This window comes from Pleuronectes platessa, chromosome 5, assembly GCF_947347685.1.
Source record: "Pleuronectes platessa chromosome 5, fPlePla1.1, whole genome shotgun sequence".
NCBI lineage: Eukaryota > Metazoa > Chordata > Actinopteri > Pleuronectiformes > Pleuronectidae > Pleuronectes > Pleuronectes platessa.
The window spans coordinates 28,693,314-28,716,699 of NC_070630.1; the positions used below are offsets into that span (position 1 = coordinate 28,693,314).

The window sequence follows — 23,386 nt, forward strand, 5'->3', positions numbered from 1 at the left end:
AAGGATATAATTAGTAGTAATAAAAACAAGTTTTGTCTGGAAATACTGAATGCTTGAATATAGGTGTATAGGTATATATACAACTTTTTGAAATATAACAAAAATAGAAAAAACTGAAAGTCCTCAATGCCACAAAATATTTAAAGGGCCACTTGACCATGAACCATTTCTCAAAATCTATTGTCAGATCCAAAATCAAATTCCTTCTCAGCAAGCTAACAGAAGCTCTCTTTTTCAAATGAGCATGTCTATCATTATATTTTTTATCTTTCTACCGCTACAAAAAATAAACTGATTGAGACTTCATTGTCGTTGAAGTCCAGACTTAGATTTAATAAACTGTGGATTTAAGGGTGAACAGCAGTGCATCCACATAGTAATCTGGATTTTTGTGTAGAAGATAAATTACATTAGTGCCATATAAAAAACTAAAATTACCACCATGCAACTGTTTGCCTCCGCCAACCAGTACAGTCTCCGTCTACATAAAAATGTTTTCCACTCACATGAGGTCCCCTTGAACTTTGACCCCTAAAATGTCATCAGTTCATCATTGAGTCAAAGTAAACCAAATTTTAAAGAATAGCCTTAACCTGCACGAGCATAGTGGATAATGCGCATGATGGCAATGCATAAGATGAAGTCAGACACAAAATACACCTTGAAATTATGTCTTTATTAACAGGAAGAATAACTCAGTTCATTGCACTCCACAACCACATTGCATTAATAGTTATCCTGTGAAATTAATTTATTAAAGGTGTAGTACGAAAAATATTAAGCAAAATGTCAAAGCAACTATTTAGAAATGCCCATAAACAAAACTAACTCAAGTGACTGGCAAAAAGGTTTTAAGACAACTCTGAAAAAGAATTTAATACTGAAAATAGGTAACACAGGACAATAAAAAGTCTTCCCAACATGAGAAATCACAGTATTCTGCAGAAAGTACTTTTGGTTACTTGTACTTGGCAAAACGTACCAATTTGTGACATATGGCAAGACAATGCAGTTAAATGTAAAAAAAAAAAAATATATATATATCAAATTTAAATAAAGGTTTTGCTACTGATTGAGCTACCCTTTCAGACAATGTCAATCTCAATCACATATTTACACCTATTCACTAGAATAAAACACAAAACTAATGAAAAAAAAGAAATGTATGGGGGAAGAACATACTAGTTCATTTGGCTCATATAAAAAAAAAGTACAGTCAAGCATTAAGTGTTTGTGGAGTTACAAAGGAGTGCTGTAGTAATAAGTCTGAACTTGATTTTGTTTTTGTCCCAGTGAGTGTGCTTCGTCATCTGCTGACGTGGAATCGTTTCTTTACCTTACGCTAGCTCGAAAAAAAACTGCATGTCTGAGACTACAGTAAACTTAGTTGACCCCTGAGTTTCTAATGAAAAACTAGTGTATGAAATACCTCATTACAGTGTATCTTAGTGCAAGCCAGCAATATGCTTGATTAATCAGAGGTATATTAGATAGCACCCAAGCTGACAAAGAATCCCCAGAATGGTAACTCTGCTGGCCAAAATCACAACAAGCAGTATTAGAGGTGGCATTCAGCTCTGCATCCTTGTGAAAACCAGCAGATCAAATGCTCGAATTTGTATAACATCTATAAACATGTTGTTTTTTTCTTCATAGAAAATATAAATATCCCTGAATGAAACAGATTCACAGCATTTTCTCTCTAGGACTCCAGTGCTACTACCATAACATGGCCATCAAGTGTCTTTAAAGTCTACATTTAATGTCCTTTCTCTGTCTCTCCTCTACAGCCCGATGTTTCCAGCCATTTCGTCCTTCATTCGCTGTCGTGATAATTTACCGTCCGCTTCCCCCGGTTGCGAGTGTTCACACGCCTTTTCTGCTGCATTTTGCTGTACTCCTCCTCTTCCTCCTCCTCTGAGGCAGCCTGTTGCCGGCGCTGCCTCAGCTGGCGGCTGGCACTCCTCCCGTCGATCCCAGATCGTATGTGACTTCTCCTCTTTGGACTGCTGTGGGACCCTGAGCTGACAACTGAGTTTTCAGAGGCAGAAGACGACTTGCTTTCTGAGCCGGAACTGTCGTTGCTGCTGTAGCTTTTGTTTTGTTTTGGCTGCCTAATTTTCTCTCCCTTTTTTGAGGAACTGATATCCTCCTCCTCGCCGGAATCAGACTCGGAAGAGGTGTCCTCCTCGTTGCTGTTGCCATCCCCTTTGTTGGATTCCCTTTTGGGAGGCTTTGAGGAGCCTGACCTGCTATTTTTATTGTTCTTGGACACTGGCTCTTTCTTTCCCTTCTCCTCCCGATTTTCTTCGGAGTCTGAAGTGTAAATACGTTTTCTCTTGGAAGACAGTTGATTCCTGGTTTCACTGGGAGATGTCCTCTTTGACTCTCTCGTATTACACCTGTCTTCCCTCAAAGCTCCAGCGATTTTGTTGCCGTTCCTCTGTTTACTCTGGCTTGCAGAAGCAGAATCTTCCTCGGAAAGAGAGTTGTCATTGATGTATTTTTTTTTTGGCAGGGCTCTGAGATTCCGCCGTCGATTTGACGTGCTATCTGAATTATCTGACTCCTCTTCTGATGAGCCGGTGGAGCGTTTCCTCCTCGACTTCCTCTTGGGTTTGTATTCTTGCTCAGAACTCTCTGAGGCCGAGATGTCGCCATGAAGCCGTTTAGATTTGCCATGGTTTTGTGCCAATCTCTTTGTCTTCGTTTCAACCTCAGATTCCTCACTGGAGTGATTGCTTTCGTCAAAGCTTATTTCATCTTTTTTCAGTTTTTTCTTGCGTGGGTTGGATTTCTTTGGAGAATTACTGAGTTCGTCTGATTCTGGACCATTCAGTTTATTAGTTGAGGCAGAATTTTGCTTATCTTGGCTTTTTGATGGTATAAGTTTACTCTTTTTCCTAGAATCCTTGTGGATTACTTCCTCCACGTTTCTTCCATTTTGGTGCAGATGTTTCTGCAAACTGTTTTTTTTGTCCTCTTCACCTGAGCTCACAGGAGGTTTGTGTCGCGTGGTCCTGTGTTCAGTGTCCTCTGCCTCCTCCTCTTCCTCCCTTGTAATTCTCTTTTTCCTGGCTGGAGTAGCTGCTGTGCTTCTTGAAGGTCTCGGAAAAAACACTGTTTCTTCCTCATTCTCATCAGCTTCTCCAGAACTCTCCTCTGCAGTCTCCTCCTGCTGCTCAGAGTTACTGTCAGATTTGTGATGTTTTGCACTGTGTCCGTTCATGTGGGACAAAGTATCTGCAGAGAAAATGTGAACACAATCCAACGGATTAGAGAGACCTTGAAATGAAGTCGCAACTAGATATAAAAATGTAAACATGACATGAGGATATTTTCCTCACCATTTCCCTTTGCTTTAGCAGCTTGTCTCCGTTTGTTGTCTCCGTTTGTTGGATCTCGCGTTGCCATCAGAGTCTGCTGATTCTGGGAGGAGGACGAAGCTTCGCTCTCATTACCATCCTCCTCATCCTTCGTTTCACGACCTGATTCTTTTATATTCCGAGAAGCTATAAAGCAGAATGAGAGCAGAACTGAGCAAATTTGTATCCTGTTAACTGCTTTAAATATAAAAATGGGAATGGAATGTATATATTTTCAAGATCTGAGAACATGCAAAGGAGTAAACCTAATGCAGACATTTCATGCTTGCACAGAAGCAGTGTGAGCACGAAGAGATAAGCTGAAGCTGGAGTGCAGGGAATCTGTCTAAGCAAAGTTAGCACAAGCAGGGACTATTTTGAGTGAGTCCACAGGAATTTGAGTGAGAGCATTACAAAATCTTAACATGAAAGTCCTGCTCTCAAACTGAAAGACCCCACTCTTGAATAAAGATAAAAACCCAAATGAAAGAATTTCAATGTCTATTTTAACACGTATTTTAAAAGTACATTTGCTTACCCCGTGTTGACAGCTTTCCATCTGAATCTGAGCTGCTCTGGATCACTGCGGGGCGTTTGCCGGCCCGGGATGCAGGGCGGAGGCGGCTGCTGCTCCTTCTTGGCTTCTCCTCCTCTTCCTCATCCCCCTCAGATGCTTCAAGGAGTTTCATCTTATTCACAGCTGCCCTCGCCGTCTTTCTCTTGAGTGACCTGCGGACTGAGATTTCCTTGTCCTCCCTGTCCCAGCCCTGGGACATGGACAAATCCTGATGGTGACGTTTCTCCTTGAGAGACGACCTGTTGCTGTGACCATTCATCTCAGCTCTGTCCTCTGAAAACAAGCCATGAAGATGTATGTGAAATGTGTAGCTGTGACTTACATGGCTTTCGGTTCACAAGTGTATATCTTAAGCATTTACCTGTCCGTTTCCTGTCCACAGCAGCACTGTTTCTGGTCAGACGTGTACTCCTGCTGTTTTTACTCCTGCTGGGGTAGCGATTACCTGATGACTGGGAGGAGACTTCTCCATCCTCACTCTTCTCAACTTCACTGTCAAAGTCCTCCTCTTCTTCATCGTCCTCTTCCTCTTCCTCTTCTTCACTGTCGCTCTTGGCAGCTGCAAAAACATCGTATTAACAGGGTTAATCACTTAAATACATAAACTTCATATGTTGGATTATGATCTCCTTGGTTTTTCTCTGAATCTAATTTGAAAAATGGATTTCAACGGATGGAAACTGCGGACCTTTTTTCCTCTGTTTGGCACAGTTGCTCCTCGTAACTCTTCCTTTATGTCTGCGTTGGTGGTGCCTTGGGGAATCAGTATGTTTTTCCTCTGGCTCGCTCAGCTCACTGTCAGACTCTGAAGTGGAAAAACATTGGATCATGTCACGATTGAGCAAATGAGCTATCAGACTTGTCACTCTTAGTTTGGGGACAGAAAGAATTTATGAGAAGATTCAACAGCGCATCTCCATAGCTTAGTTTCGTAAGACTGTATGTATTTCCACTATATAACACGTCAAAAACTAAATGTGGTAGTGAGGTGGATCTGGGTATATCTGACCACTTAGGATCAGGTTTTTGTCATCTGAAAAACAAACATGGCATAGAATCTTGTCCTATAATTTAAGTGCACGTATAAAAACAAGTCTAATTTGTACCTGGTGTTGATGAAGCAGCTTTAGAGCCAGAGTCGTCTTCTGAGGAGCTGTGACCTGAGCTTCTGCGTCGACTCCGCCTGGCTCGCTCAGAAACGGACACTTTTGCTGAGGTAGATTTGGTCACTGACGTCATCTCGACTTTTACCTGAGTTTTGACTGCACCCTTCTTTTGACTTGAGAAAAGAAATATTTATTTATTTAATTTTAAATCAGGCAGAGTCGTGGAAAATACGGATTTCTCTTAGGCATTTGTGCTGTAATTTATTCTGTACATTGGAGAAAAAGTTACAACAAAGTACTTAAACCAGATTTGTAGATAGTAGATATTATATACCCTGACCCACTCATTTGTTAGGCGAATACATTGAGAAAAGGCACAACTCAAACAGACCTTGTTGTGGTGGAGGATTGATCCTGTTGCTGCATCTTCTTACGGAATCTCTGACTGCGGCGGAGCCTATCACTGCTCTTCACAGCAGTTTTGTACTCAGATATGACTGTCCTGATTTGCTCCTCAAAGAAGGCAGAGAGCCGCAGGGTCATACTGTAAATCTACGGCAGAAAATTTATAGAAGAGATGGAGACCAACTAAAATATAAACTGTCACATTTGACTCTAAAAGAAGATTTGCAGTAGAAGATTAATTGATGACAAGCTTTAATTACTGCCCTACCTTGGAGCGTTTATTGGGTGTGTAGGCTTTAGCATTAGCAAATATTAGCCGGGTGTCTTTGCAAAGCTCGATGGGATTTTCATAGTGGTCTTCTTCTAGGGTCCTTTTCACAGAGCCAAAGTCCATTGGTGTATCAATAATATCATGGTAGTCCTGCACACACAAAACACGATTTAGACTTAAAAGAAACACTAAATGTGAACATTGATGTGAACTCTGTTAATGACTTGACTACAAGGTTTTGTTTTAACTCACTGGATAGTTCTCAGGATCCACAGACTTCCTGAATGGTTCTGAGTCCTCACACTGGAATATGTAGTTGACCAGACTCTTGCACTGTTCCTTCCAGGCATCTCTGTCTGGCACCGTCTCCACAGAGCGCTGCCGATGTCAGCAAATAAGAGAGGAGGTCATCATTACAAGTTAAACACACTAATCTGTTGCTGCGGAATCATTAAAAGTCAATCTGCCACCAAACAGGAGTTCAGTGCATGTCCATGTTATTAATGGGTTGTGTTGTTTTTAAATTGCTGAAAAAGAACTTTGTATAAAACAGCATGTAATTAGTAATGTTGATCATTAACCTTTTAACCATTGGCCAACAATAAGAAAATCGATCAATTAATACCAGGGATCTGTTAAAAAAGTCCTTGGACATTGTTACTATCTGAGCAGGTGTTCTGTGTCGTGGGTCTCACAGTTGACAGCGCACCAGACTGAACCCACAGCATTTAAACATGTTGCGGTTTCTAAACAAAAGCATTATAAAGATTGTGTGCTGAAGAATGAACAGGCCTGGCCATTTGTGTTTGACCATTCAACGAGTATGCAGTGTACCATCATGCCCATCCTAGTATATGCATGTCCATCATGTGCGGGAATGTGCACAGCTAAAGTAGAATGTTAAGCCGACGTCTGCCTGCCTAAGACGCTAAAAACTGTGGTTGTTTTGATGGTCCACTGAAGCGGCTAGATTTATCCAGACTGTGACAGAAGTATGTATATGCGTGTGAAAAAAAGAAATAAAAAATGTACATCTCTAGAATGTTTATATGCACAGTATTCAGTATTTCCTTCTACCTGATGCAGCCGGTGTACCGCTGAGGTTCCTGGTGCTTCTGTATCTTCATCCTGTGGACATTAACCAAACGTCAGATACTTGAATCTGAACACTGACATGCTAATTTCATTTTCTACTGTTGAGCAGATGTTGATAAACTATCTTAAAATGACAAACCATTAGAACATGCAGTTCCTATTACTAGTGGACAATCAAAGTCTTCTTAATCATCACTTCCAGATCGCTCATATGTGTTTCAAGTAAAATCAACCAAATCACAACAGACTTAAAATAGACAAGACAGATTTTATGTATAAAAACAAACCACATCTCTTTGTGCAGTTATACCTCTGTTTGCTTGTCAAACTAATATCTAGCTGTTTGACTAGTTCAGGAAATTTGACCAATATGTGACATACAGAAGATACAAAATATAAAGAGTCATTGCATGTAATATTATCGTTGTTTAATTCGGTTGATTTACCTCTTCATCATCATCCATCTCTTCAACAGCATTGTAAATCTCCATGATATCTGTGCAGCTTGGATCACTGCCAAAGCCAAGGAGGTTTGAAGAAATTATACACTGTGGTATCATCACATATTCTTCTTTTAAAGTTGTTGACATGCATCTATGTATCCCCTTAAATTTGTATATTTTTGTATATTCAGATTACATTTAGGTTTGAGCAACTGGTAATATATCTAGCTGTCTGGCCTCTGTGTTGGGAGTTTCTCAATTTTTAGGTGCAATAATGCTCAGGGGTCTCATTTATAACTGTTGCGTACGCACAAAGCGGGGCCTGAAATGTACGTATGCCACTTCTCAAGCAAACGTTGGGATTTATAAAAACAAACCCGACGGGAAAATTTGCCTATTTCTATGCGAACTCTGACCCATGCGTACAAACGTTTTGGAGATAGGAAAGTGGCGACGCCGACATGAGGTGGTGAACTGAAGCCAGATTATTGATCCACTTTATCATTTACATTAAGACCAACAGCTTTAGTTGTGCTCGCGCAATATAGCTGTTAATTTCAAAATATTTAAAACAACTTCAAGCAAATTACGTTCAGATTCCATTAAACAGAGGACACACAGAGCCGAGTCATTAATAGGTTTTAATAATATCTTCTAACACTGTGCGTGTATCATCAAATCACTGCAGTGAACATGACTGTGCCATCAGGCGCACAGAGCGCACTGGAGGTCACTTAAAAGAAATTAAGAAAAAACTATTCACTTTTCAAATAATATCCAAGAGAGGAGGTTAGGATCCACTGATGTGAGGTAATTGTTCAGCAGGATAATTTTATATTCATGACGTGCTTTGCAATGATCATTTATGGTTGAAAGTGGGCGTGTAGAGGGCGGACTTGGAGCAGGGTTCATACACGTTTTGACCAATGGATTTCCATGACTTTTCCAAAACTTTAAACCAAATTTCGATGACCAAACATTTTGTGAAATCTCGGTGTATACGCGAAAGTGACAAAATGTAGTATTCAAACTAACAATGAGAATTCCAAGGCATACAGTATACCTTAAATGACACAAACTTAAGTATGCCTGCTTCTATATTGATCATTTTAAGTATATTGTAATACATTTTTTAAGTTAGTTTTTTGTCAAATAACAACAGCTAAGAGAAGAAGAACTTACTTGACAAATTTCTGGAGGACATTTGTGATGATTTTTGCAGAGTGGGCAATCTTGCTCCTTGGCTCATTGAAAGTGCGGGCGTTATGTGCAATATACCTGGCATCCCAAATTAATGCTGAGAGGCGTCTGTGGATGGATGTGAATAAATATAGTGAGCACAATATTTATGCAAAGACAACACAAGGACAGATCAAGAGTACAAATAATTCCATGAATTCACTCTGACCAGCTTTGCATTAACAGATATGCAGAAGAAAGTCTTGACTGACCTGTAGAATCTGTGCAAGAGTCGCAATTTGATTGTTCCAAGATCAGTAGGATAGGCGATCACAGTGCAGTAGGTGGGATACTGAACCAGGTCCACAGGACCAGAGAAAGGAGCTGCGATCTCTGTAACATACACACAATGCAGCTGGGAAGAAATTCTTAAAATAAACCCATAGATCCCAATGCGGGCAATTGACAGAAAGGAGACTGAGTGTCAGTTGCCTGAGTGTCTGTATGTATACAAACCAATGGTGATGAGCTGGTCGATGGCTCCCATGATGCGTTCACACTCGTTGGTCCTGCTCCTCTCCCCCCACTCCCCTGGCAGAGGCTTGTACATCAGCTCGCTCATCTCATCTGCCGTCACAGGGATACCACCTCCTTCAGTCTCTGGCTGCTCGGCTGCAAAGGAAGGACAGACCTCTTCAATATACAGTGAAACATCATTATGTCTTATAAAGACTGCATAAGACATAACAATGACTGTACGTCTGTATGTGGTGGATGTGACTGTAAGTACAGTTGTTGTAATTACCATTATCTAGAATGGGTTCCACATCCCAGGGACTCAGTTTCTCATTTTCCCCATTGTCCCAGCTGGGAGGGAACACAAAAATTTGTGTAAGACAGTTTATCATGACAGCTATCAGTTCTACAACACTGAGAAATAATATTATTTTATAATCATACATAACTTATAATAAACTTGATTTATGTACCACATTTCTTACAATATTCTTCAAAGAAAATGTGGAAATTAAAAGAAAAATAATAACGATATTTAGTTCCCAAAACAAAAGTGAAAAAAATTAAGCTAAACACAGTATTTGTAAAATATTTGAAGAACAGACATAAAAGATACAAAGGATGTTGTCTGTCTGATCTCAATAACTGTTCAACAGTTTCAAAAATAAATGTTTGTTTTGGCTTTGTATTTTCTTTGTCTGTCATAGCTGTAGTCTCAATAGGCAAAACAAAAAAAAAAACTATCTGTTTCTATCTTAAGAAGGCCTCTAATGTCTTAGAGCTTTGTTTAAAATAGGGACAAATTGACCATCTCATTGTGTTAGAAACTAGCTCAGACATGGCCAAAGTACGGCCCATATACTATATATATATATATATATATATATATATATACAGTATATATACACATGATCTCCCTTCACTTTTTCGCTTTACCCTGTGAGCCCTTCTGTAAAATGAGCGGATCAAGGAAACGAAAAAATGGACCATGAGTGCCGATTGTTTAACACGGAGTGGACAACAAAACGCTTTTTCACTGAAGTCCAATCTAAGGCTGTATGCCTGATATGCCGAGAAACTGTCGCAGTTTTCAAGGAGTACAACATCAGCCGTCACTTTGCCAAGAAGCATGCTAGCTACGCTAGCAAGCAGTCAATGCAAGAACGGGCGGCTACGGCTCAGAGGTTCCAAGGCAAGTTTTTTTGTGCCATTCGAAATAGCAAAGGCTAGCAAGCCTTTCTACGAAGGCGAGTTCCGGTTAAATTGCCTTGCAACTAAATGCTTTGCTACTTGTTAAAGGCCAAATCCTTTCATGTAATGATTTTTCCATGTCATTTATATTAGTTCACAAAAACACTCCATCCATTTGGTCCTGGCCCGGCCCCTCTGTCAAATTTTAGAACCCATTGTGGCCCATGAAACTAGCTTGTACCCCCAGTTACCCCGTCCTGACAACACATGTGTGGTTTCCCACCTGACTTTAAAACACTGGAAGAGACTGTCAGGATATTCAGGCTGGTACGGCTCCTGACAAACGATGGTCCCAAACCACCAGGCATCGTCTATTACTGAACGAAACCTGTCGCCTGGAACAGAGAGGATAAACATAATTGGAAAGTTTCATGAAAATGTTTTTCAAGTTCTGCCTCAGAAACAAAATTACTATAGACAGAGAGACGGGTGTGTTGATCACTTTATCTCTCTACATTATATGCCGAGGTGAAAATCCTCACAATAGAATAAGGCTGTCCCCACAGAACTACGTTTTATTATATTGACATAAAGAAATTAATTTCACTTTAGGGAGCATCTTTTTTTGTGTAGATAAATGGAGGATAATGCTGAACATAAAAACAAAACGTCAGCCATTAGGCATCTCTAAATCAAAAGATTAAAATAGACCTAGTTTGATTATATCTTAAAGCAGCTGGGGATTATGGTAGTTGTTGTCTTCACCACTGCTGCCCATGGAAATCTACCTGATACAATTCAGTAACATCTCTAATAAGGTGCATAAACTTACGTGGTTGCCAGTTTCGACGCAGCGCCTCGTCATAACTTTGCCTCAAAACCAGGAAATCTATAACATCTGGCATGTCGTGGTACCTGTTGAAGAAATCAGTCATTTTAATGGGCAAGTGCCAACATCCTTTGTCTTTGTGAAACTGACGCTCAATCATAAAGAGTAATAAGAAACCATTTTACAAAAGAACAGCATCAGAAATGTAGCCAGCATTTCAGCACAAAAAACATATTTTGGATGTAGAGAGCTCATAATCTTCATCATAAGAGCAACTCAACCCACAACTGTGGCCATTATAAATTTTGAATAAAACATATCAAATTTTTTACTAGTGATCTTTGTGAATGTACATTCAGCTCATTCAAGACAGAAAAATGCCACTTTCATGTGTTTAAAGAGAATAAGACACACATTTGAATGTGTTAATATGTAACGTGTGAGGCAGTTAATCAAACTGAGCTGCTTACTTGACAGAAAACGACTTGTCTGTGATTTTGCCAGTGCCGTGGTCGATGAGAGTCAGCTTCAGGCAGCAAAGTGTTGGAGGGCAGACTTCATATTTGATCCCTGTGATCTTTACAAACTCTTGGTCCTAGAAAACATATAGAAGGGTTATATTAATTTCCTAGACTTCTACTTGCGCCGATGAAATAAAACAGTATGATCACTCAAAAAGCTCAAAAAAACAATTAAGTGTGCAGTCAGTAATATGTCACAATGCATAGACTACAAAGATGTTGTAGATTATGTTCAACATTTTTTAAATTAAAAGTATTTTTCAAAACTCTTCTACCAATAATGTTTGACTTTTCTTCTAATTTGCTCTCATCTTACCCGCAGCTCCATTTTTTTCCACGGCTGTTTGTCTAAGTTGATGGGGTACAGTTCACTCCTACTCACTGCCTCAACATATGCTTCATGTCCCTGCCGAAAGTAGATCACCTGAAAGACACCAAAAGAGTCAGATCTTGCAACTGAAACACTGGATGATGATGATGATGCTGCTAAATGTTTTTACTCTGTATTTTTTTTACAAGATAATGATGATGCTCTGCTACTATCACTAGAGGAACTTACAAAAGTATTAAGACTACGTCTATATGTTGGCTTTATATATTTAAGAGCAACCAAATAAAAATATTGTTTCTCAATTCTGCTGACAGTTTCTATCAACTGAAAGACATTTACAACAAAGATTTCCTTCCATTTCCTTTATGATAAATTTCTTGGGTTGAGTAATTTTTTTTCTCCATTTCTTTATCGTGCCAATGAAATGATTTTTAGTCTCACGAGAACAGTTAACATTTGATCTCGTTTTCATAAGCAGCATGGTAACCGATATTTTAAGGTTCGGTTACAACTGGAAAAGTTATAATTTATATTTGAGAAGATGTTACCGAGACGTTATCTGAGGGATTGAAATAAATCTCATAACAAATACAAATTTTGTACTATCAAATAAAAAGAACTGTAAAAACACAGATCCTAATCTTAGTATATACCTCATCGCCCATTTGGGGAACAAATGGAGACTTCCTGGGAATGACATCAGTGATCCATGGTGAAGGTCTGAACTCATTGGACACTTCTCTGTTGATGGATGGTCGGGCCTTCAGATGCTGATTGGAGCACAGAGATAGAAAATGTTATAAGACTGAATAGGTAACCGTTGATTAATTGTTATACAGTATTTCTTCAATGAGATAATCAACACTTCAATAATCTACAGCACATTGACATGCCAGGATTAGTAATCTCACAAGTGTCTGATAACTCACCCGCGGTGCCTTGTTCTTCGCTTTCTTGGACTTCTCCTTGATTTTATTCCCTGGATTCTCCTCCTCATCACTTTGTTGCTTCTCCTCCTCTTCCTCGTTCTCTTCCTCTTCCTCTTCAGAGGTGCTGAGTCTGCGCTGCATTCGTTTCCGTGACGACAAGGGGGTGGAGGGCTGCAGATTTATACCGGCATCTGCCGTCCAATCTGAGTACTCACTGGACGTGTGGCTATCCAATCAAAAGCAGTTATGATTAACATTTACATTTCAAACACAGATGAAAACAGGCTGGAATAAACATGTTTAACTAACTTGTTTAAACTATTTTAGGGTACCAGATTCATGGAGGTGACACAAAGCAGTAGAAACATTTTTTTAAAACAAGTTTACAAAAATGCTTAGAATTACTTCCTAATACTTTATGATCCATGTTTAGACAACTATATACCTTGAGCTGTCACTGTTCCATTCCTCCTCATCAATAGAAGACTCCAGATCACTCCCATCTAAATCATTGTCCTGAACACATTCAAAACAAATTGCTTAACAATTGAATAAAGGCAAATAGAGAAGACCTCATATACTTGTAAATTACATTTTCCTTAAAAGCACAATAGAGTTGAAGACGTGGCACCTCAGAGTGAAGGTCTGAGCCTGGGGTTTCCTCTCCCTCTTCACATGAAAACTCAATGTATTCCCTTGTGTCACTGCGGCCGTGGGCTCGCTTTGTAGTGCACGCCTCCTCGTCTGAATCATCCTGATAAGACAGCGCAAAATGTTCGTACTGAAAGAGTTGTGAACTGGAAAAAAAAACTGAAATCTTTGAAGAACTAATACAGAGGAAAATTAATAAATCACATATACACAGCCTCTCTCCTTGGGCAAGATGCTGAACCCCGAATGGCCCCCCATAGAATAACTAAGTGCTGCGAATAGATGCACTGTATGAATGTGTGTGTGAATGGGTGAATGTAGAACTGTACTGTAAAGCACTTTGAGTGGTCATCAAGACTAGAAAAGCACTATATAAATATAAAGCCAAAGCCATTTACCAGTTACAAATCTTAAAATTAAGACTTCCTCCACAAGTAATAGGAACAAGGAACCTACTCGACAGTTGCTGTAGATAATTCGCCTCTTCTTTGCATTGTACAGAGCCACTTCCTCATCTCCTTTGGCTGTTCGGATGTCCTCTTGGTCCCTGAAAGACAAATTTCACAATGTTTCAGATTAAAGAGAGCAGGCCCAAGACTAACAGAATTATGAATGCTATAATTTTTTTTATTTGAAACTACATTCTGAAGCATATTGAGCCACAGGCATCAGACAGCTTTGTTCTCTGGCGTTCACATGATGTCATGTACAATTGAAAAATAATTATAGGGGATCTTTAGTCTGTTGATGTCAACCAGGCTAAGTTCACTTTCTTTTCCTAAATTCTTTATATGTGTAATAAAACAAGGCCTTAGGAAAATAATATCTTCATCAAACTCATTAAAATGATCCTTCTAAAATCATTTTATTCCATTTCAGTTGATACAATCTAAATATTGATTTGATCTAAAAGGGGAGTAGATCAATTTTCCTTTGCAGCATTTTAAACCCTAACATTATAAAAACTAAAAACTAAAAAAAAAATCTCTAACAAGGGCCAATAATAAAACCACATTTAAATCCACTATATTTCAATTTTTTATTTGGATCTGCAACAAACTGCACACAATCATAAACATCCCCAAATGTCTAAAAGTTCCCAAATCCAGTCAAAAAATGTTCATCAAGGTCCAATAAGTATTCTCTAAAAATAAAGGAAAATGTTGAAAATTGTTGTTTCTTTCTCAGCCCAAAACACATCCATGCACCAAGTTTCACGCTAATCCAATTGTTTTTGCATAATCCAACAAACTATCAGAAAGAAAAACAAAATGAAATCTTAACCTCCTTGGATGAGTTGATAGTCTACTGTGTAAGCAGTATCCCCTTGGATAATTTTTTTTATGAGTCATATACTTCATAGTCAAATTTATGGCTGGTAAAAAAAAAGATAATACTGCAGGTCTAATACCTGTAGCTGCTGGTTGCCAGTTCAGGCACCACCACCCTGCGTCTCCAGGCCTGCAGGTCCCTCTCAGTGGCTATCTGGCTGCGTGGGGCATTCTGGTGCATCTGCCGGACGCCTTCCACCTGTCCGCTGCGGCGCAGACCCACATTTGGGGGCGACTGCACATCTGCTCGATCATTTACAGACACTGAAATTGAAAAAATAAACCCATTAACGATAAGTGGACTCACCACATCAACACATCATCGAAAACAATTCAATCCAGCTCTGGTGCTGTATTGATACCTCTGCGTGGCGTGGTTGGTGCTGGTGTGAAGGCTGCACCCTGTGCCTCAGCTTGCCCCTCCGGTCCTGCTCCAGCAGGCAGCGCTGCCTCTGTCCCAGCCTGTGACTGCCGGTCCTGATGCCCCCTGAGCTGTTCCGCCCTTAGCTGTCGGATGGCTTCGTCCAGAAGGCTGCTGCGTCTTATCGTAACCTCCTCGTGTTCTGCCGTCTGCTGGCTGATCACCTGCTCCACCACCTCGCCATCGCCTGAAGAGAGCGAAAGGTGAGAGAGAGATAATGAGTGGGTGGTAGAGGACTAGTAGAGGATAGTCTGGCTGATAAAGCAGTGAAAGTAGACTTGATTTATGCATAAAATGTCAATTTTTGCTTAAATTTCAAAAGAAGGCCTTACTGGTGGCTACATATCCCAGCTGAGGAACAAGGTGTTCGGCAGCAATATTCTCCCGCCCTGGAACGAGACGCTGATACCTGATGTAATACAATAAATGAAAACATTGATCAGTTTGAGATACATTTCAAATGGAAGACAACTATGAAATGCCAACACTGATCCTGCTATGACGATTGCAAGTAAAACAGGGAGAATAAGACTATAAAATAATAAAAAAACGATGATTATTAAAACGCTCTAACCTGCCAATTTTCATTATGGCCTAGAGCAGTGGTCACCAACCATTTTGAGCCCAAGATCACTTTTTAATTCTAAATGTAAGCAGAGATCTACCACCCTGATATCTTTCAAAAACCCTCTTAGGGTCATATTTATAATTTTTGCAATTTCTGTTAAAAGGTCAACGTAAGAGTATAAATACACATAAAGAAAGGCAGTTATGCAACTTTATCTTGTCAATATTCACATTAATATAAATGTATTCTCATTTACAGCATCTGTTCAATGCATAATATTTAGCTTCTCAATTCAACAATATGTTCACCAGCTATTGCAGCACAATATTTTTTTTGCATAAGCTTTGCCTTGACCATGGCCATATATATTTCCTTGCATAAAAGTAGTCCTGCGTAATCATATAAATACCAGTACCATACAGTATAAAGCCGTGCATCTTCCGCTCCTGTGTAATATTTCACAATAAAACCCTTTTTCTTTAACAACTAAACAATTGATTCATGCAACAGAAACCGTAGAGTGCTTTTATTTTTAAACGCATACAGAAAGTGTTGCAACCATTTACGTTTGTGACATAAATTCTACAGATAAACATTAAAACTCAAGTGAAAGATCATTTCTCAGTTATTCTGCTGTGAACCAATATTTACCTGTCAGATTAGTCACAAATGTACCTATTTCCAACACTTCCCTAACCCCCTTTCAAAGTAAAAGTACTCCAGCGTTCACTTCCTGAATCCATTCACTTGTTCTAACAAGGCTTTGATTGTTATCGCAAGTGCTGAAGATGCACGTCTTCATACAGTAATGTCCTGACATTTAGTTAAGTACATAATCCGACTTGTATTCATGGAAATGCAATAGAATAACCAGCAGCTCCGCCACCCGCAGTGGACATGCTGCAAGTGTGAACAACATACAACTGACACAAAGCTGGTCTGCAGTGCATCTGCAGCCAGTGAGTCCAGAGTTGGGATCGACAGTGAAGACTGTCGAGATCGAGCAGTCGGCCACCACTGGTCGAGTGTGACAAACCTGCACGGCCTAATCTTTCAAGGGATGGCGACTGTACTGCTGCTCTATAATTGAAAGAGGACCATGTCTACCTTGGAGGATGGGGGTTTCCATCCACATCCACCAGGAAAGGAGGGGGCATGAGATGGGGAGCCTGCTGAGTCTGTTCATCCAGCACGAAGCCGTTGGCATCTCGGATCAGTGGTCTATAGTCTGTGTGGAAGAACACCTGGTCTGGAAGCTGTGGTGAGATAAGGAGAGAGGATGGATAATACTCCATGCTGCTTTAGATGTATAAACACGGACGCACGCACGCTGGCTTTTACCTGGCAGTATGGATGAATCTAGGGATGCACCGATCCGATATTTGTACCGGTATCGGTATCGATATTGAAGACATTTCTAGATCGGGTATCGGTGACAATGGGCTGATCCATATCGGCTGATCTATTCAGTGTAATTCTATGCTGTGCGCTGTGAGTGACGTCATACGCAAGCAACACGCCGTGCGGAGCCTACAGTGTTTACAAAATGGAGCGAGCGAAAGGATCGGCTATCTGGAGTAGGGATGTCACGAGAACCGATACTTACGATACTAAAATAACGAAACACAGACGATGCCCATGTTTTTGAAGCACCGTAAGAACCGTGAGCGCAGAAACAAGCTGTTAGCATCGGTGCTGCGCCTCTTCTGGAGCAGGTGTTTTCACTGTTTCCACTGATAAGAAGCAGCCGGTCAGTCAGTGAGCGACTGCTTCACGAGAACTAGCTGTGATCTCACTGTGTGCTCCGCTCCCCGCCCCGCTCACTCGCTCAGAGACACAGTCTCTGTCTCGGAGCGCGCGCGCACACACACGCGCACACGCACACACACCGCCCTCTCCTGGTATTTCATGACGGCCTAATACGATGATGATTTAAAAAATGTGCGTGAACGTTCAACATATGAAAACTGATTCGTTAAGTTCACCGTTCGCGAAAAATATGCGCAACATGCACAACAATGCACAGGGAGCCACTGCAGAGGGTCAAGTTTAAGAGTTTAAGTCAAGTCTCATGATCCCAGTCTTTTCCCCACATTGAAAATTACAGTTTGTTACCATAATTTCGCGCTGTTTTTCTATATCGGTATCGGATCGGTATCGGCCTATACTAAACCTCAGATATCGGTATCGGAGGTGAAAAAAGCGGATCGGTGCATCCCTACTCATGATCCCAGTCTTTTCCCCCCATTGAAAATTACAGTTTGTTACCACCATTTCGCGCTGTTTTTCTATATCGGGATCGGTATCGGCCGATACTAAACCTCAGATATCGGTATTGGAGGTGAAAAAAGCGGATCGGTGCATCCCTAGATGAATCATTTGTATAAACATTTAAAGTACATTTTCCGGTTAATTCTTGCCTTCTCATATGGCTTGGAGCTGCCGAAGCCAAAGATGAGCAGATGGCCATGAGAGTCTGTGCAGGCAAAGCGTTGGCCATCGGGAGTGAATTTGCAGTCGAACACAGCTCCATGACCTTGGCCTTCAATCTGGATGAGAAACACAAATTCACCCCAGGTACAGAAACTCATTAACAAGGGCGGCAAATTCTATGCACAAGATGAGTTTTTCCACAGGAGCTCAAATAAATGTGTAGGTATTTGTAGGTTTAAGAATGGTTCATACAATGTGTCCTTGAATAATTTTTACGTGAATTACCACAAAGTAAAATTTTCGAAAATCTGTTTCCACTTCCTATCAGTCTTGCTCATTGATGCATTTGTCATATTGAGTATTGCTGTATGTCTCTAATCTGAATCGAGTGATAAGCGTCAGTGTACCATGTTGAAGTAGTGCTGTGTGTTTGTCCCTTGAAGCAGATTCCATATAAAGACATTCCCATCGTGACCGGCAGATAGGATGATCCTGGGGTCAAAAGGATGCGGCTCCAGCACAAAAACCTCAGCCTCATGGCCCTGAAAACACACTTCAAGTTATATGTCTGGTTTGCTGAGGTTAATTCCACTACACTCAGAATTTTATTAAGAGAAACACAACATTGTGCACTATTACTTTGAGGATATGTAACAGCTGTCCTGTGTAGGAGTTCCACACTTTGAGGAGATGGTTGTTAACAGCTGTGATGACTGTATTGTCATGGCGATCCCATGCTACCATGGTGACTTTAGGTTTGAAGTAGCTTTCCTCTTCAGTCATTGCCTCAGCACTGTGGGGAAAAAAAAATCAAGTTGGAAAATAAACATATTACAACATATACTGCATTATCCTGCGTCTTTGTTTTTTCTCTACCCGTTAACTAAAGGTAACGAACTGGTTCATTTCTGCTTGAAAAAAAAGGAAGGAAGAGCAGCAGTCTAAAACTAAAAACTAAAACAGGCCTCCTCAGATTGACCGGTTTTGAGTGATGATGGTGCGGGTCGGTCCAAGGTCATGTAGCGAGACTATGACGTATTTTTGGGTCGTAATCCCATTTGACACCATCTAGAGTATCGTTTCTGACCTAGAGGAACCACAACAAATCGCGGGAGTTGTTTCTTTCCAGAGTTTTTGGGACGGTGGACATGCCGATACCCAAATTAACGTGTAGAAGCACTACAAATGTGGAATTTTCATAATATGTCCTCTTTAACACATGAAAATGTACTGAAAATGTTGAGAAAATATAAGGCTGGAAAAAGTGTTTTTGCTATTAAAGCCGGTCAGACATGAACTCCAGAGAACTAGGCCGGACTTTCTCTGCAGTTTGTGGGTTGTGCGGCAGGCAGAGGCAGGATATAACATATTGATTCTGCTGTGTTTACTGCACATAAACACCGACGTCGCCGAAAATCTCTTGACATCTTTGACGTGTGTAACACAGCTTTTTCTTACAATGATATTTGTATATTTTTGTCTTTTTTTTTTTATTTCTTCATCTGTCGCGTGTTAGAAGTGGCATCAAGCAACTCCTCCGGAGTTTCTGCTGACTTTATACTCTGGGGCCAGGTGGAAAAAGGCAGCGGAAACTCTGGTAGAAGTGTGCATCTTCACTAGCCTCACGATTTGATTACAATTCAGCAGTTAACGATTCGATCACAACGATGCATCTTGTTGCATTCCAATGTATCACATCCACAATTGTTTATTTTACTGCACATAGCTGCTTTTTCATCAATTAATAAAATTGGTCAGAAAACCTTTTTTTATTTAGAAAGTGCTTTAAAAAATATTACCGACTGTAACTGTTATTATGATTGTGCCGTGATTTACTGCACCTTTACTGGTTCCCCCCTTAGCAGCACACTGCACTGAGTTCATTACTCCCCATGTCAGCAAGAGACTCTGCTCCTCTGTTGTTTTCTTGTCGTCACACTTAGAACAGATTTGTATAAAAAACCCATAGAGATTGTGTCTGTCCACCATCCGATTCAATTATTTAAATTAAACAATAACAGAGCGAGAACTCTACACAAATTAACACAACCTCTGAAACAACGCAGGAAACTAAGACTTTTAAATGTGGTCTTTTAAACATTAGATCACTGTCATCAAAGGCTATTTTAGTTAATGAACTAGTCTCAGATTACAACATAGATTTATTATCCCTCACTGAGACGTGGCTGCATCCTGATGAATGTGTCAGTCTAAATTAATCTACTCCCCCCAGTCATATAAATTCACACGTTCCCAGAGAACTCGGACGAGGAGGTAGAGTTGCTGCTATTTTTAACTCCAGTCTATCAATTAATCCTAAACCTAAACTCAGCTACAAATCATTTGAATGTCTTGTTGTTAGCCTTCCACGCCAATCCAGGAAACACCAACAGCCAATCATATTTTTAGTTTACCGTGCTCCTTGGGCTTATACTGAATTTTTTACAGAATTCCCTGAATTTTTATCAAACCTAGTCATAAAGACCGATAAAATTATTTGTTGGTGACTTTAATATTCATGTTGATAATAATAAAGATAGCCTTAACGTAGCATTTATTTCGATACTAGACTCAATTGGTTTCAGTCAGTGTGTACACCAACCTACTCATTGTTGTAACCACACACTTGACCTTGTATCATCATACGGTGTCGGAATTGAACATTAAACAGTACTTCCGCGCAATCCAATACTATCAGAACATAATTTAATAACCTTCGATTTTTCATTATCTTAATATATGCCACTAGTAAAAAACTCATTTTCTAGATGTCTACCGGATAGTGCTGTAGCTACATTTAAAGAAATAATTACATTCACAGTCGAACCCGTATTATCTGTCGATATAAACAACAAATTCTTTAAAAACCCGAGCTTCATTGAGATCTCGTCGATAGCTCTGCAGATTCATTACGATTAACATTAGACTCAATAGCGCCTCTAAAAAAATAAAAAATGTCAAACATAGTAAATTAGCTCCGTGGTATAATTCAAAGATAAATGAGTTGAAACAAATATCAAGAAAACTAGAAAAGAAGTGGCGCTCCAGCAACAGTGTTGAAAATCTCCTAGACTGGAAGAGTAGTGTTAAAGTTTATAAGAAGGCTCTCCACAAAGCAAGAGCTGCCTACTATTCAAAACTAATGGAAGAGAATAAAAACAACCCCAGGTTTCTCTTCAGCACTGTAGCCAGGCTGACAGAGACTCACATCTCCACCGAACCCAGTATTCCTCGATCCCTAAATGGCAAAATAGAAATAAAATCAACCATCTCCTGCCCTCAATTGGCACTAATACCCTCCCAACAACAGAGATCTCAGAAACGGCTGAGAATCCTATCCATTATTTAGACAGCTTCTCTCTGATCAGCCGTGATCAGTTTACCAAAATAATCTCAGGTTCTAAACCAACAACCTGTATCTTAGATCCCATTCCTACAAAATTACTTAAAGAAATGCTGCCCCTAATAGATAGTTCGTTACGTAACACAATCAATCTGTCATTATCATCAGGTCATGTACCACAGTCTTTTAAAATAGCTGTAATCAAACCCCTTCTCAAAAAAAACACCCTAGACCCAGAGGTTTTAGCAAATTACAGGCCAATATCTAATCTCTCCTTCCTGTCTAAAATCTTAGAAAAAGTTGTAGCCAATCAGCTGTGTGAGTTTCGACAGGGAAATAATATATATGAAGACTTTCAGTCTGGGTTTAGAGCCAATCACAGCACAGAGACAGCCTTGGCAAAAGTCACTAATGACCTTCTAATAGCCTCAGATCAGGGATTTGTGTCTGTCCTCGTTCTGTTCGATCTCAGTGCAGCATTCGGCACAATTGACCATCACATTTTATTACAGAGACTAAAACAGTTAATTAACATTAAAGGAACCGCCCTAAACTGGTTTAAATCTTATTTTTCTGATCGCTCCCAATGCAAATTAATGATGAGTCATCTGTGCACACCAAAGTTAACCATGGTGTTCCACAGGGCTCCGTGCTCGGCCCAATTTTATTCTCATTATATATGCTTCCACTAGGAAACATTATCAGGACACACTCAGTAAATTTCCACTGCTATGCGGATGACACCCAGTTATACTTGTCAATAAAACCTGAACAAAGTAATCAATTAACTAAATGTCGAGCATGTCTCAAGGACATAAAAACCTGGATGACCCGCAATTGTCTCTTATTAAACTCAGATAAAACAGAGGTTATAATACGCTATGATATAGCTGCTCTAGACGAAATTGTCCTTGCTTCCAATGAAACAGTCAGGAACTTGGGAGTGATCTTCGATCCTGATTTGTCCTTTAATTGTCACTTAAAACACATTTTTAGGATCCCCTTTTATCCACTTCGAAATATCTCAAAAATAAAACATGTCCTTTCGCAAAAAGATGCAGAAAAAGTAATCCACGCCTTCGTTACATCGAGACTGGACTATTGTAATTCATTATTATCAGGCTCCAGCAGTAAGTCGTTAAAGACTCTGCAGCTTGTTAAAAATGCCGCGGCAAGTGTCTTGACGAGAACCAAGAAAAGAGAGCACATTTCTCCAGTATTAGCATCGCTACACTGGCTTCCGGTTAAATCTAGAATAGAATTTAAAATTCTCCTCCTCACTTTCAAGGCCCTTAATAATATGGCGCCTTTTTACCTTAAAGAGCTGTTAGTACCTTATCAACCCACTAGAGCACTCCGCTCCCAGAATTCAGGCTTACTTGTCATCCCTAAAATCTCTAAAAGTAGAGAGGAGCCAGAGCTTTTAGCCATCAAGCCCCTCTCCTGTGGAAAAAGCTCTCATTTTCAGGTCGGGAAGCAGACACCATCTGTTCGTTTAAGAGTAGGCTCAAAACCTTCCTTTTTGATAAAGCTTATAGTTAGAGCTAACTAGTGCAGCAGAACATTACTTGTCCTATGTTTTAAAATAGGAAGCGTTTAGTTTAAAAAGGCATAAAGGCACTGATGGCTGATCTACTGAGTGGGCCACATGGTTTTCATCGTACTACTTCACTACTACTACTACATCGTACGACTTCCCCGAGTCCCTTTGCTTTATCGCCCGCAGATCCGGGCCCGCTGTGGCCGCACCATGGATTAAGATTTGTGGATCGCGCAACAGAGGTCGCAATGGTGGATCCAGTATGGCGGATTCTATATCGTGCGGGCTGATCTTAGTGGTAATGGCGGATCCTGTGTCGCGTTGGCATCAGATAATGGTGG

General features: G+C 40.1%; 1 protein-coding gene across 1 annotated transcript in view; it reads right to left on the reverse strand.

The window, feature by feature from the left end:
• Nucleotides 1-657: 657 nt before the first annotated feature.
• brwd1 (bromodomain and WD repeat domain containing 1) overlaps nt 658-23,386 on the reverse strand; it is a 36,205-nt gene continuing 13,476 nt past the window's right edge. The window contains exons 15-45 of the mRNA XM_053422181.1: nt 18,802-18,955; nt 18,570-18,704; nt 18,150-18,278; nt 16,837-16,985; nt 15,494-15,570; nt 15,103-15,348; nt 14,821-15,004; nt 13,866-13,956; nt 13,390-13,512; nt 13,204-13,274; nt 12,759-12,984; nt 12,483-12,599; nt 11,815-11,922; nt 11,448-11,572; nt 10,981-11,063; nt 10,432-10,543; nt 9,247-9,308; nt 8,958-9,113; nt 8,714-8,834; nt 8,445-8,570; nt 7,266-7,332; nt 6,802-6,852; nt 5,977-6,102; nt 5,722-5,874; nt 5,440-5,600; nt 5,049-5,221; nt 4,631-4,747; nt 4,304-4,501; nt 3,904-4,215; nt 3,348-3,512; nt 658-3,243 (exon numbers count right to left, since the gene is read on the reverse strand). Of these exons, the coding sequence (XP_053278156.1) occupies nt 1,817-3,243; nt 3,348-3,512; nt 3,904-4,215; nt 4,304-4,501; nt 4,631-4,747; nt 5,049-5,221; nt 5,440-5,600; nt 5,722-5,874; nt 5,977-6,102; nt 6,802-6,852; nt 7,266-7,332; nt 8,445-8,570; nt 8,714-8,834; nt 8,958-9,113; nt 9,247-9,308; nt 10,432-10,543; nt 10,981-11,063; nt 11,448-11,572; nt 11,815-11,922; nt 12,483-12,599; nt 12,759-12,984; nt 13,204-13,274; nt 13,390-13,512; nt 13,866-13,956; nt 14,821-15,004; nt 15,103-15,348; nt 15,494-15,570; nt 16,837-16,985; nt 18,150-18,278; nt 18,570-18,704; nt 18,802-18,955 (5,545 nt within the window). The 3' untranslated portion in view covers nt 658-1,816. The remainder of the gene's footprint in view (nt 3,244-3,347; nt 3,513-3,903; nt 4,216-4,303; nt 4,502-4,630; nt 4,748-5,048; nt 5,222-5,439; nt 5,601-5,721; nt 5,875-5,976; nt 6,103-6,801; nt 6,853-7,265; nt 7,333-8,444; nt 8,571-8,713; nt 8,835-8,957; nt 9,114-9,246; nt 9,309-10,431; nt 10,544-10,980; nt 11,064-11,447; nt 11,573-11,814; nt 11,923-12,482; nt 12,600-12,758; nt 12,985-13,203; nt 13,275-13,389; nt 13,513-13,865; nt 13,957-14,820; nt 15,005-15,102; nt 15,349-15,493; nt 15,571-16,836; nt 16,986-18,149; nt 18,279-18,569; nt 18,705-18,801; nt 18,956-23,386) is intronic.